Below are 14,255 nucleotides of genomic sequence, written 5' to 3' on the forward strand. Positions count from 1 at the left end.
GGTGATTTTTGAGATGAAGTGACACATTTCGATAAGGTCGATTGTTAGGAAGTTATGGGAAGCAAGACAGGGCAGGTGCCTTGAAGCCATTAAAGAATTAAAGGTGTTCGAGAACCACAGTGCTGTCACAGGTATTAAGTGCTGTAAAGATATCTAGTTTTACCATTTATGGTTCAGGCTCTATTCTGTATTTAATCTCTGTTCTGAAAGGCTCTGTTGCTGGCCCTGGTAGCCCTTGTCTAGGTAAAGCAGAATAGACACACACAGCAGGATTAATAGACCTTTGTGTTTCTTTATTGCATGAACATCTTTCAACTCTACTGGTATTTTTTTAAAAAGACATAACAAAATTCTATTTAAGCAATATCCCCCTGGATGCCCTACTGATTTTGTGGACAGGTCAGCACAAGGGACAAGATTAGCTGGGGATGCAGTGACTTTTCTGCTTCGTGTAGGTCTGTCTAAAAATGTCAATAACTATGAAGAACCCACAAGAACACAACAGGTGGAGATTCCATCTCTTACAGCACAGTAATATTTCTTGCGGTGACCAGTACTTCTGAGTATATTATGTTACGTGCATTAATGTGGCGATAAAGCCCTAATACAACAACCAATTATGGGGAGTTGACACTGCCAGACAATGTTTGGATGTTATTTTGTTTGGATAACGAGGAGGCGGGAAGTTGTGAACAGTTCTTATGGCCCTTGTCTCAAAAAACACATACAAGTGGATATAACTGACAAGAAGATTCCTTACTTTAAATATAAATTATTAGATACAGGTAAACCAGTATGAAGCATATACATGCAAACGGCACGCTAGCCATACAGTGGCAGCAAAGTTGTTTGTATAGCTGTTGTGAAGTTAAAACCTATTTCCTCCTATTTAGAGACTCAATTCAGGGACAGGTTTATTTTTGTGGAGCTGGGTCTAGTTCCAAATGGTACTGGCATGGAAGCAGTAATGTATGGCTTATTGCAATATGGCCAAGGTGAAAGGAGGCAATAGCCACTTAAAGAGGGTAAACTTCCCCTCCCTCAGGTGGCTCAAAGATTAGCAACTTTTTTTTCCTGGTGTCTCCTTCAAGCTCAAAAAAGTCCTTTTGCCTTCTTGAGGTTGTTCTGCTTCCAGGTGGGCAGATCCTTGAACTCGTGGGGCTGCATGCCGAAGATGGAGATAAAATCCTCACGGGACAAGTACTCCTGGGAAAAGAGGATGAGAGGAGAAGATTTAGAACGCCCATTCACCAGATTAAAGTACAGAACCAAGGACAACCAGTACATGCACAAGTGCAATGGGGAACAACGCCCTGCGACTTGTTGTTTTCATTGCACAAACCAAAGGTGCAGCTAGGCAATTTGTGTTGCAAACTGTGTTTTTTAGTGGCACTCACTATGTGCAGCTCAGTTCATATGTACATTCTGTCTCTACAAACAAACTGGTCTGCGAGTAAATATGAGCCCCAGTGTCTTCGATACACTCAGACTTCGATAGGTTTGACCAAGTAGCCCCTTTGTACTCTTGACTCTATAGAGGAAGTTTGGACGCGCAGACAACTCACTCTAGGAGTTAGTAGTAGATTTAGAACTGAGATAGCACAGACATAGTAACCACAATCAATTAAGGTAAATATATATTCATAGCAATACTTAATAAAGCAAAAATGGACTTTATTTATATTTGTAATATTTAGGACAGATAAGATCGCACACAATAAATAAAACCAGGTGATACTAGCACCTTCTGGAGCTAAGATGGACTGCAAACAGTTTTATGGCGCCGATCCTTTAAGAAGCTATGCTGATATAACACATGAGTCTATATACAATATCCTGTGAGGAGGGATTGCAAAGACCAGTCCTCGAATCACTTTTGGTCTTTTTGGGTTTCTTGTACATTTTAGTTCCCAAGTTCTCTTTGATGATAGATGCAAGACAAGGGAAAACAAAGACTACGATTTACTAATTGCAGCACAAGCGGATTTTTGTTCTATTGCGTTGTGCAAGGGGCCAAACACAGTACAGAGCCACATCTACTAAGTCTGGCATGCTGCTGCTGCTGTCAACCCCTTTGCCTGTGCTCTACACGACTGCCTTATGTCACCCATAACCTGGTACCTTGGTGCAGAGGTGAGTGTGTACTGTCTAACAGGATTTACTCAACGCATACACTACCAGTACAAAGTCCCATGTCTAGACAAACTCTGAAGGTTCCCCCCATGTAGGATGTGTGCTGTGTGCTGCAGCAGACACGTAATATGTTTTTTCTTTGACAAATGAACACATTTTCTCTTGTCTACACCTGCTCCGAGACGGCATTACCTTTTGGAACAAAGTACGGTCTGGCTATCTAAGCAGATCAGACTTGACGTCCAACCCCGTTGGTGTTTTCACTAATCGCCTGAGTAACAGCCTTCAGGCATTAAGCAAGGCAGAGCAGTGCAAAGTGCTTGTTGTAGTGTGAAAAGGCCACCTTTCAAGCGCAAAACACATTTTTTACTGAAAAGTAAATACCAGGCCTCCAATGTGTTGCTTTGAACCAGAAAAGAGTCTCAGTGAACCCAGTGTAGGTCTCCTGAGGGCTGGGGCATGTTTGGCTATGTGGTCCAGACGTACCAACAGCACAAGGAAGTCTGCTCCTGAAGACCCACCACCTGAATGTATGTCAAGCGAAACACTAAAAGGATTGCAACACATTGACAACGGAGTAACAGGAGAAGTGTTGGGTTGTACCAAGGCCTCCTGGCTCTCATGGTCGTCGGAAATGGGTCCAGGCACAGCTCAATGGTCATGGCAAAGACACAGCACTTTCTAGTTCAAGTTCAAGATGCCAAGTAAAGGGGTGGCATCTCGGAAATGGCTTTGAAGGGTGTTCACCAACTTAAGAGGCTGTATTTCTGTTCGTGGACAAAATCTGCAACTTTCATGTTACCCAAGGAAGTGTCATCCACTAGACAAGGTGTCTCATGCCAGGAGCAGCGGCACCACAGAGTTACAATGATAGTCCAGGAACTGCCAGTCATAAGAGATGCTTCCTGTAGTTCAGTCACAGGAGATACTTCCTGTAGTTCAGTCATAGGAGATGCTTCCTGTAGTTCAGTCATAGGAGATGCTTCCTGTAGTTCAGTCATAAGAGATACTTCCTGTAGTTCAGTCACAGGAGATACTTCCTGTAGTTCAGTCACAGGAGATACTTCCTGTAGTTCAGTCACAGGAGATACTTCCTGTAGTTGAGTCTTAGGAGATACTTCCTGTAGTTGAGTCATAGGAGATGCTTCCTGTAGTTGAGTCATAGGAGATACTTCCTGTAGTTCCGTCATAGGAGATGCTTCCTGTAGTTCAGTCATAAGAGATACTTCCTGTAGTTCAGTCATAAGAGATACTTCCTGTAGTTTAGTCACAGGAGATACTTCCTGTATTTCAGTCACAGGAGATACTTCCTGTAGTTCAGTCACAGGAGATACTTCCTGTAGTTGAGTCTTAGGAGATACTTCCTGTAGTTGAGTCATAGGAGATACTACCTGTAGTTCCGTCATAAGAGATACTTCCTGTAGTTTAGTCATAAGAGATGCTTCCTATAGTTCAGTCACAGGAGATGCTTCCTGTAGTTCAGTCACAGGAGACACGTCCTGTAGTTCAGTCACAGGAGATACTTCCTGTAGTTCAGTCACAGGAGACACGTCCTGTAGTTCAGTCATAAGAGATACTTCCTGTAGTTCAGTCATAAGAGATACTTCCTGTAGTTTAGTCACAGGAGACACGTCCTGTAGTTCAGTCATAAGAGATACTTCCTGTAGTTCAGTCATAAGAGATACTTCCTGTAGTTCAGTCATAAGAGATACTTCCTGTAGTTCAGTCACAGGAGACACGTCCTGTAGTTCAGTCATAAGAGATACTTCCTGTAGTTCAGTCATAAGAGATACTTCCTGTATTTCAGTCACAGGAGATACTTCCTGTAGTTCAGTCACAGGAGATACTTCCTGTAGTTGAGTCTTAGGAGATACTTCCTGTAGTTGAGTCATAGGAGATACTTCCTGTAGTTGAGTCATAGGAGATACTTCCTGTAGCTCAGTCACAGGAGATGCTTCCTGTAGTTCAGTCATAGGAGATGCTTCCTGTAGTTCAGTCATAGGAGATGCTTCCTGTAGTTCAGTCATAGGAGATGCTTCCTGTAGTTCAGATATAGGAGATGCTTCCTGTAGTTCTGAGGTGAGCATGGACAACCCGACGTGATTGAAGGCCCCACAAAGATCATGGGTGCACAAGGGGGAAACTCTAGAGTTCCCTTTGGCTCCATGAGAGATACCACTATGCACCAACTTAAATGTGGTCTGAGTGACCTCTTCAAGGTCAACCTCTTTCTCTGCCACTCAGTCAGGGACACAGGAGAACATTACTGAACTGGACCACGCAGGGGAAGGTAGAGGGGGCATTTCCTCTTCACCAGTAGTCACCATACTGTACACTTACAACTTGACAATTCCAAGTTGAGATAATCTTGTTTGGATTTCAGGGCCAGACCCTAATACAGCTGGCAGAATAATTGTTGATTTAAAGAAAAGAAATCATATCTCAAAGGTGAGGAAAGACGGATAGCGCCACCTGACCTGCCTGATCAGATTCTTGTGTGCCAACTATTGAATGTGCCACAGGATTCAAGTAGCCTGGCTGAAGAAGGGTGATGTACCCTGAAACCGGTCCTAGGATGCTTGTTTCCGGTCCAGGGAGGACCTGGCATGGCAGTTCGGGCTGGACTGTTCCCATGGGGCAGAGGGTCAGACTGATTTGCATATGGCCGGGTCCAAACTGGGGTGGCCTAGTGGGCAAAAGAACAATGGATTTAACTGAGATCTTTTGACTGGGGGAGAAGGTTTGCATTGTCAGCGTTCCATCCATCATGTGTTTGCTATAACAACTATTGAATGTAGTCACAAATGAGAACATAAAGCTACTCCATTTCCTAGATTTAAACTCAAGTCTAAAGGGGGTGGTTCTTTCTTTGTTCCTGGTCTAACACTGTAGAATACATTACCAGACAATCTGAGACTCTTTCCTTCTTTTTCAAATCAGGCCTTAAAAAATATCACTTAGCTCAAGTTGTTAGTAAGTCTTGCACCAAAACAAACCTATTTCTAGGTAATGAGTACCATATATATACATTAATTCTTTCATTCATCTCTAATGTATGCCTTTGGGGCCTCCCGCGCATCGCTGCCGTTCTTTTAGTGGGGTGATGCTTTGCTTCAGTGGTCAGTGAAGCTAATGGGCGCAGGGGCGCTGGGCTCCACGGCAGGTACTATCTTTCAGTTGGCCCTCTGCTCTGATCTCGGTGACCTGGGCCTTGCCGCAGTTCTACTCTGAACCTTTGGCAGCTGTTCTCCACTCAGGGGGGTACATTCCATGATCTTTCAAGCAGGAATATCAGCATTAGCATTGCTAACTGGTCCTCGGCTGGGAGAAGGGCAGAAATGGGGTGTCCTGTCCCCGTCTTGTATTGTAGCTGAACTTTTATAGCGCATACTGTCACCCCAAGGGTATCCAGGCGCTGCGAGTTACCATATTGTCAATGTATTGTCAGAAAAAACTCCAACGCATCCAAAACGCCTCTGCCAGACTCATTTTAAACATCCCTCGGCAAGCTCACATCTCCGACCACCTGAAAGACCTCCATTGGCTCCCTGTCAACAAGAGAATAACGTTCCGTCTCCTCACCCACGCACACAAATCCCTCTACGACCAAGGACCCGAATGCCTCAACACGCGTCTATCCTTCTACACCCCCTCCAGCCAACTACGATCATCCAATCAAGCCCTCGCCGCTATTCCGCGCATCCACAGATCCACCATGGGGGGAAGATCCTTCTCCTACTTAGCGGCTAAAACCTGGAATTCTCTCCCCACTCACCTCCGCCTCACTCAGAACCACCTCTCTTTCAGAAAACAACTAAAAACCTGGATATTCGATAAGAAATTCACCACCCTCCCTCAAGCGCCTTGAGATCCTCTGGGTGAGTAGTGCGCTATACAAATTTTGGAACTTGAACTTGAACTTACGTATGGGCAATCTACCCCAGAAACCAGATTGTGAGATTAGTCGTACTCCTTCCTCGGGAATAACCAGGGGGCATATTACCAAGCCCGCGATAAATGCGTTAGAAACTTTTTAAAGTCGCTAACGCATTATTTTTTTTATCGCACTATTCCCAATACGTCTCTAACCTGAGTTAGAGACGTATTCTTGACGACATCTATCGCCCTGCGCTGGGGGCGATAGATAACACTAATGGGATGCAGGGTGGGCGTTCCCAGGTCCAACCACAAGTAAAATGTGGTTGGAGGTGTTAACACCCTCTTATCAAGGCAGGCGTTGGGAGAAGGAGATCTGCGATAAACTCGTTTATCGCAGGTCTCCCAACGCCTGCTTTGATCAGGTGTTAGGCATTGATAACATGGGGGTGTGGATCATAAAGCTGAATCCACCCCCCCATATTATCAAGGCACACATTAGCGCATGAAAACAACGCTTGTTTTCATGCGCTAATGTTCCCTATTGCCTACTATCGCCGGATTTAATTTCGCCTAAGTGTTGCGCATTGATAATTACGCGCTATCATGGCGATTAAATCCGGCGATAGCCGGCGATATGGAAATGTGCGATGTGCTTTTATTAACGCACATCTTGTTAATATGCCCCCCAGTTCTTTAACCTCTTCCTGAATTGAAACAAGGTTTGGATTTGTTTCATATTTGAGGGAAGATCATTCCATGACCGTGAAGCTGCCGCGCCAAAGGCTCTGCCGCCAGTCTGACGATGCAAAGTTCCACTCTGAAGTCCAAGGGTTTACGTGCTACAGGCTCCAGAGGGGCAGCACACGTGACCTACTGGAGTATTTCTTCAATTTCTGGCACTAATTGGAAGTGTTGAAATTTCAAATTAACGCACCTCATCCAAGTACTCCATTGCCGCCTACCGCCAGTCTCTTTGCAGGCTGGTATTGTAACAAAGCTGTGGCCACTCTACACTTTGGATGAAAGTACACTGTAGATGTACTTCCTGCAGAGAGGGAACCTAGGGGCATATTTAAAAAAAATGTTGGAGCGCTGTGCTGCACCAATTTTAGCAACGCTGCTCTCCGCCATTTTTTAAACGCAGGGATGCGCCATATTCACAAGAAGATGGCTCACCCTGTGTTTCCCCTAACGCTGGCGCAAAAAAAGAAGCCTAGCACCAATACAGGCACCCTGCCACCATGTGCGTCAAAAAGTAATGTATGTTGCAGTGGAACACCCACTGCAACACCCAGTGCACGCCCCTTTGCAGCAGAGGACTGTGGCGGAAAGGGGCATATTTACAAGGTAGAGTTAAGCAACGTGAAGTGGCTAGCACCACATTGTAAATATTGGCAATGGCGCTGCGCTACCGAAGCGTCAAAAAAAGTGATGCTCCGGTGCGAATGGGGCTTGTAAATATACCCCTTTGTGACTTGTAAGTGGGTAAACACGACGTGGAACACCACCAATGGCTATATAGATATTGGGACCTCAGAGAACAGACACAAAAAGAATGAAAAGTAAGAAAAGGCAAGAAGGCCCAATAGTCCGCAAAGTACGGGGACATTTGGACCTGCGCTTACTTAATTATTTATTCATCAGTCACTTTTGATCCACCTATTAACTAATCCATCCATACAATCTCACACACACACACAAACGTAACCCATCGATAAACACCGTCACAGAGCAATTTACAACACATGTTACCTCTACTCCTAGTCACCCATTTAAGAACTCATCCTTTGATCCCTTCACTCAGTTTCCTGCCCATTCATCTAAACTCAAACAAAATCAATAGTTGATCCACTCAGTGGCGGCTGGCACGGAACGGGATGGTGAGGAGGAGGTGGGGGGAGGGAATATATATATTTTAAAAAAATTACCTTAAAATGGCCGCCATCTTGCTGCTTCTCTTCTAGACGACGTCCAAACCAAGAGGCAACCAGGCTCGCAATAGCCAATCACAACGCTGCAATGGAGCGGTTTGATTAGTCTGAGTGCCGTGGTTCTGCGCTCAGACGGGGACTGGGGGTCTGGGGGTCTAAGCGTGTTCCTCACCAGGCTGTGCATTACAGTCTGGTGGAGAACATGCAAAATGCGCATGACTGTTTCGCCGGGCCAAGACGGCTGGCCAAGCAGCTATAGGCAAGGCTCTCTGTGCTGTACTGCTTCTGTGCATGTGCAGTACACTTGCATTGTAGCTCTCTGTGCTGTACTGCTTCTGTGCATGTGCAGTAACTCTGTGCTGGAACTGTTTTTTGTGTGAGGGGACCCTGCACTGAGTCTCCCTGTGTTGTACCGGTTCTGTGTTTGGGATAACCCTGTACTGCATTTCTATGTGCCGTACTGGTTCATTTTTTTATGGTATTTGGGCTACATTTCCTTTTAAAAATATTTTTTATTGTTTTTTTTCCCCTAAAATAATTTCAGTTAACACAAACAAAAACAAGCGTCTTTTTGCAGTGCAATCAAGCGAGTATTTCAGGGTGTGCAACAGTCTGGATTTTCTGGAGTAACTCAATCAGTTTGTTAATATCAATGGCCTTGTGTAGTGTCAAGCACCTGCCAGCCTGTGGCGCCACCGCCTGTCTGGGCGCCCTTCTGTGCGGATCGGAGAAGCCTTCATTTGGATTGGAGGAGCCAGGCTTTTCACTCCTGACACTCCGGGACCCCGCCCACATACCTTGGCATCTCAAACACAGAGGAGCTTCGGGTTTCAGGGCAAACTCTGGCTGCGCGTTCACAATTTAAAGCAGTTGCCATGGAGAGGGCGGATGTCCCAGGATGCTGCAGGATTTCTACTCAAGCACGTGAGATTGCTCGTGGTTAGCCATGTGGTGGTACTGAGTTCGCGGAACCGGGGGGTAAAGCACTTCATCCATCCTGGACCCTCCCTCGAGTCATTTGGCACATCTTCATCTCTGAACAGAAGTCCTTCTAAGGTCCCCTTCCCCAGAAGGCTTACATTCTGGGACTCGCTTGACAGATCTTTAGCACAGGTGAGGCCGTCTCGATGATGCCGTCTCATCTTGTGGTCAGACCCGCTGGGTACCTCAGGCTTTAGGTAATTGACTGATCCTGTGATTGACAGGCAGACTCGGGTCCTCCTTTGGCCGACCCTAGCACAGACCCATAAGAGGGATCCCTGATTGCCGGTTTCTTGCTACAGCGAATCAGACTGTAGGCCTGGTTCAGATCCCGGCGGACGGGTGACTTCGTACAACGGTGACGGATATCCTGTCCGCTGGAATATAAATCCCATTATATCCTACAGTATTTATGTTTTGGCGGACGGGATATCGGTCACAGTTGTGATGAAGTCACCCATCCGCCAGCATCTAAACCAGGCCCGAAGTCTGTTGAGGACGGAGTAACCCGTCCACCGAGATCTAAATCAGCCCTTTGTCTCTGGGGGAATTTGCCTTTAGCGAGCTGCAGTGACTGGCATTCTCTTTCCTCTACCGTATAGATATATAGTCAAATACAATCTCTCCGTGTCCTCTGGCCCGTCTTGTTCTCTGACACTGAACCTTCATTCTAGGCTTCTCTGATCCCTTGAATTAGCCGACCCATTAGTCACCCTGTTCTCCTTCTTCGGAGAAGCATTTCATTTGAACCTTGAACTCTAAAGACTAGTCAAAGGATAAAGTAAGCTGGTCCTGAAAAGAGAAACAGGGTATCCCGCTTATCCTGGAGATCCTACTGGTCTGGACTAACTTTTCCCACTGCGGTGAAGCGGTAAGAGTTCAAGGAATAGACTCAGCTGCAACATCCTGGAGAACATCAACAGGTCTAGCTGGCGTTGGCCTGTAAAGGAGCAGAGGTAAGGCCTTTTTCTTTACTTGACCCCATGTGCCTTAGGAGCTGTCTCTGAAGATTTGTGGACATTTGGAGCAACAGAACCTAAGCCCAGAACTTTGTTCGAATTCTGATGACATTTGCCTTCAATGCTAAACATGGACATTTGCTCCACCAAGGGAGTGAACTAGTTAGGAAGGAAGGTATCTCCCGAAAAAACTATGGGCCATATTATCAAGAAAGGGCGATACATTATCGCTGCTTTTATCAGCAGGAAACTGCAGCTAGAGCAGCGATAATGGGCTTGATAATATGGCCTTGTAAATTCCCATAGAAGCCCATGTTCTGGTGTTAACCTGAGCTTCTATGGGAATTCACAAGGGCGTATTATGAAGCTCATTATCGCCGCTTTAGTGGCAGTTTCCTGCCGATAAAAGCGGCGATAATGTATTGCTCTTTCTTGATAATATGGCCCTATCTGTCTTAAACTAAGAGGCATGTTTAGCTTTATTACAAAAAATGTACATATGCGCTTGTTGGTAATTATCGAGAAGCACATTCACAGCCTTGGTGTGTGCGTTTTCTTCATGTTGAAAAACGCCTTTGAAATCACATATTCTCAAATTCATTTTTATTTTGCTTGATCCCTACATCAGATTTTCTTGAATTTAATGTATTCTGTCTTAAAATGTTTATTGTTATGCATATCTTTTCAGGTATCCTTATACCATGTTTCTCACTACTCTATTTCATTCATGTTGTAAAGCGCTCTGATACCCACAGGTCTAGCTAGCGCTGTATAAAACTTATAAATAAATAATAATAATAGGCTCAGGATTCCTCATAGAAGCCCTTGGTTACTTCTAGGCGCTAGATTGTAATAAGTGTATTGGTGATCATTCACAGCTTTCCGCCAAGCTGGGGTTTCTGTACTCCAGTTTTACACAATGTGGTGTCTTATTGGTGTGAACCATAAAGTCAGTGTTCATGTTTTTCTTTGTAAGTATTGTTAAAAATCCTGAATTGGTGCACTGTCAAGCTCCTGTAAGTGTCAAACTTTTCACAGGAACAGACAGCATATAAGAGGGTACATTGCAATTAGGAAGTAGGCTATACAGCGTCAAAAACATACATCTATACGGTATCCTGAAAAATATATAGTAAACTCTTAGGCACTAACAATTGTGCTTATTCCCAGATGTAACTTCTAAATGACATTTACTCCCTGCTTCTAAATTAATTAATTAATTAATTGTGGGTTTGTAATGCGCTAGAATCGACTCCCGAAGGAGTATCTCTGTGCAGTAGACCGCTGGGGAACCCGTCCTGGCTTTCCCTGTGAGATGGTCCCTACTGGGTATCTCCAAGGTGAAAGCAGGCATCCCCAGCGTATGTGGGGGGCCGTTGTGAAGATGAGGCAAGCTAATGCCCAGAGTTGCCGAGTGTGATCCCTCGTTAGAGTAGGCACCTAGGCGAGAATTATCGAGCCCGCTGACCCAGGTCCACGACCCTGCCGCGTCGGGAATTGAACCCTGGTCCCGGGCCGTTCTCTGCTCTCAGGTCTGCCGCCTCTAACCAGTGAGCCACACCACTCCACTACCCAGCAAGGAGGCAGCAAGAGGTAGAAGATTTGGTAACCCCACAAAAAAGTAATAGTAGTTTCATGGTGTAGTTCCATCTGTGGCTCTGATGGCTGCCACAGCATCTGCAGGGAGCAAGAGAACTGAAGTCTCACCTCCTTCCTGGCCACATTCACTCCCTCTGGCAGCTCTTCTGCCGCCTTGTTGACAATATCCTCGGGAGGGTACATTTTAAATACCTCTGATGACAAGTTGGTTGAGGGGGTGAATGAGTCTAGCTTGCCATTGGGGACATCCTGGAGGGAGAAAAAGGGTATTACCAATTTACCATCCAGTCTGTGGCCAACAGACGAACCACCTTTGCATCAAGACACCAAGCCATCCACTCTTTGGCAAACAGAGGGCCTCATTTACAATATTTTGCCGTAGGGCAGCGCCGCAAGCCTCCCTGATGCGCTGCTCTACGTCAAAAGAAGAGCAGGAATGCGCCGTATCTATCAAATAATAAGCATCCCTGCCCTTTACCCCTGCGCTGGCGCACAAAAGGCTGCCGTGCGCCAACACAGACTCCCTTGCACTGTGGTGCCAGGGTGTTTGTGTTGTAGGGATGATTGTTTTTATACAGGAAGGGACGTCTTGCTGCACAAAAATAATCAGTGGAGCGATTTCATGTTTCTATGTGTGCTGCTGAATGCAGCACACATTGAAAGAGGAAAAAACAAGGAAAAATTAAGTGTTTTCTCCTCGTTGCGCCTCCCCTGGGGAGCCGTAGGATTTTGATGCATTCCCAGGTGACCCCCACCCGTGTAACGCCAATGGCATTCCTGCCTCACACCGAAGGGCATATTTACAAGCCCCTAGCACCACCAGAGCGTCACTTTTTTTTATGCTCCAGTGGCGCTCTGTGCTGGCCTATATTTACAAGGCCATGCAAAGCCACACATTTGGCAACGCCACACTCCAACATTTTTAAAACGGGGGATGTTCCATATTAACAAAAGTACGGCATACCCCTGTGTTTCCCCCACCGCTGGAGCAAAAAAAGCTGCCTAGTGTCAGCGCAGGCACCCTGCTGCCATGTTGCAAAATGCGTGTTACAGCAAACAAAATGCAGCACACATAGAAAGAGCAATAAATGAAGGAAAAGTAATAATTTCTCCTTGTATTGCCATCCTAATATCAGGTATTACCTGGCCTTAGTTTTAGGTGCTGCCCCAGACTTGTAAATCTGGGGCAGCATCAAAAAGCAATGGGTGTTGTGGTGGAACGCCCACAGCAACTGCCACTGCACGCCCCTTTCCCTCAGTGGACTGCTGCAGTAAGAGGCATATTTACAAGGTGGCTTTAAACCACGTTAATGTGGGGAATGGCGCTACGCCACCGGAGCGTCAAAATAAGTGATGCTCGGGTGGCATTAGGCCTTAGGGCAGTTGTCTTCAATCTGTGGGGCGCGACCCCCAGGGGGGTCGTGGAGTCCTGGGAAGGGGGTCGCAGATTCTGCAGAGTGCCGTTCCTGGCATTGGGCTGAGGGTGCTCACAGCGGAGGCCTAATTCACACCGAGGTGTGAAAAACATCAACGCCTCATTAACAAGTGAAAGGTCTTTTAAAGACCTGTCAAGTACTTGGGTGTGACTGTGTGTGTCCCTGAAGCTGTTACAGCCGGGCTCACATACACGAGCTGGAGGGAGCTGGGGGGTTTGGGGGGGGGGGGGGGGGGTGGAGGGGCTGCAGTGTAGCCCTTTGAGTTCAATGGATGTTACGCACCTGGAGCTGTGGGTCCCGTGATATGTCTCCCGCCCCCAGCAGGGAGGCACAGAGATGCCCTCCTGTGAGCGGGAAAGAAGAAGGAAGACGACGCAGAGAGATACTGATACCCCCCCCCCCCCCGCCCCCCCATGAGAGAGGCACAGAAAAGGTGGGTGGATGGATGGATGAAATGCTGAAGGATGGATGGATGTGTGAAAAGGTGGGTGGATGAATGATGAATGGATGGATGAATGAAAGGGTGGATGGATGAATGATGGATGTATGGATGGAAGGATGAAAGGGTGGATGGATGAAGGATAGATTGGTGAAGGATAGATGTATGGATGGAAGAATGAAAGGGTGGACGGAAGGATGGATGGATGAAAGGGTGGATGGATGAATGATGGATGGATGTGTAAAAAGATGGGTGGATGAATGAAGGGTGAATGGATGGATGAAAGGGTGGATGGATGAATGATGGATGTATGGCTGGAAGGATGAAAGGGTGGATGGATGAAGGATGGATGGATGTATGGATGGATGGGAGGATGAAAGGGTGAATGGATGAAGGATGTATGTATGGATGGATGGGAGGATGAAAGGGCGGATGGATGTATGGATGGATAAAAGGCTGCATGGATGAATGATGCATGGATGGATGTGTGAAAAGGTGGGGATGAATGATGGGTGGATGGATGAAAGGGTGGGTGGATGGATGGATGTATGGATAAAAGGGTGGATGGATGTATGGATGGGAGGATGAAAGGGTGGATGGATGAAGGATGGATGTATGGATGGGAGGATGAAAGGGTGGATGGATGAAGGATGGATGTATAGATGGGAGGATGAAAGGGTGGATGGATGTATGAATGGATAAAAGGTTGCATGGATGAATGATGGATGGATGTGTGAAAAGGTGGGTGGATGAATGATGGCTTGATGGGTGAATGGATGGATGATGGATGGATGGATGTGTGAAAAGGTGGGTGGATGAATGATGAGTGGATGGATGAATGAAAGGGTGGATGGATGAATGATGTATGGATGGAAGGATGAAAGGGTGGATGGATGAA

The 14,255-nt window shown here is 46.2% G+C and overlaps 1 protein-coding gene across 3 annotated transcripts in view; it reads right to left on the reverse strand.

Moving 5' to 3' along the window:
• Positions 1-272: 272 nt before the first annotated feature.
• Positions 273-14,255, reverse strand: part of VIL1 (villin 1) — a 154,936-nt gene continuing 140,953 nt past the window's right edge. For 2 of the 3 annotated variants that reach the window (XM_086954458.1, XM_086954459.1), the window contains one exon: positions 273-1,206. In XM_086954458.1, coding sequence (XP_086810584.1) covers positions 1,093-1,206 — 114 coding nt within the window. In that variant the 3' untranslated portion in view covers positions 273-1,092. Of the gene's footprint in view, positions 1,207-11,590; positions 11,732-14,255 lie in introns of all 3 variants that reach the window. The other variant, XM_086954460.1, reaches the window with a different exon arrangement.

The sequence above is a fragment of the Lissotriton vulgaris genome, chromosome 2_1 (genome assembly GCF_964263255.1).
Source record: "Lissotriton vulgaris chromosome 2_1, aLisVul1.2, whole genome shotgun sequence".
NCBI lineage: Eukaryota > Metazoa > Chordata > Amphibia > Caudata > Salamandridae > Lissotriton > Lissotriton vulgaris.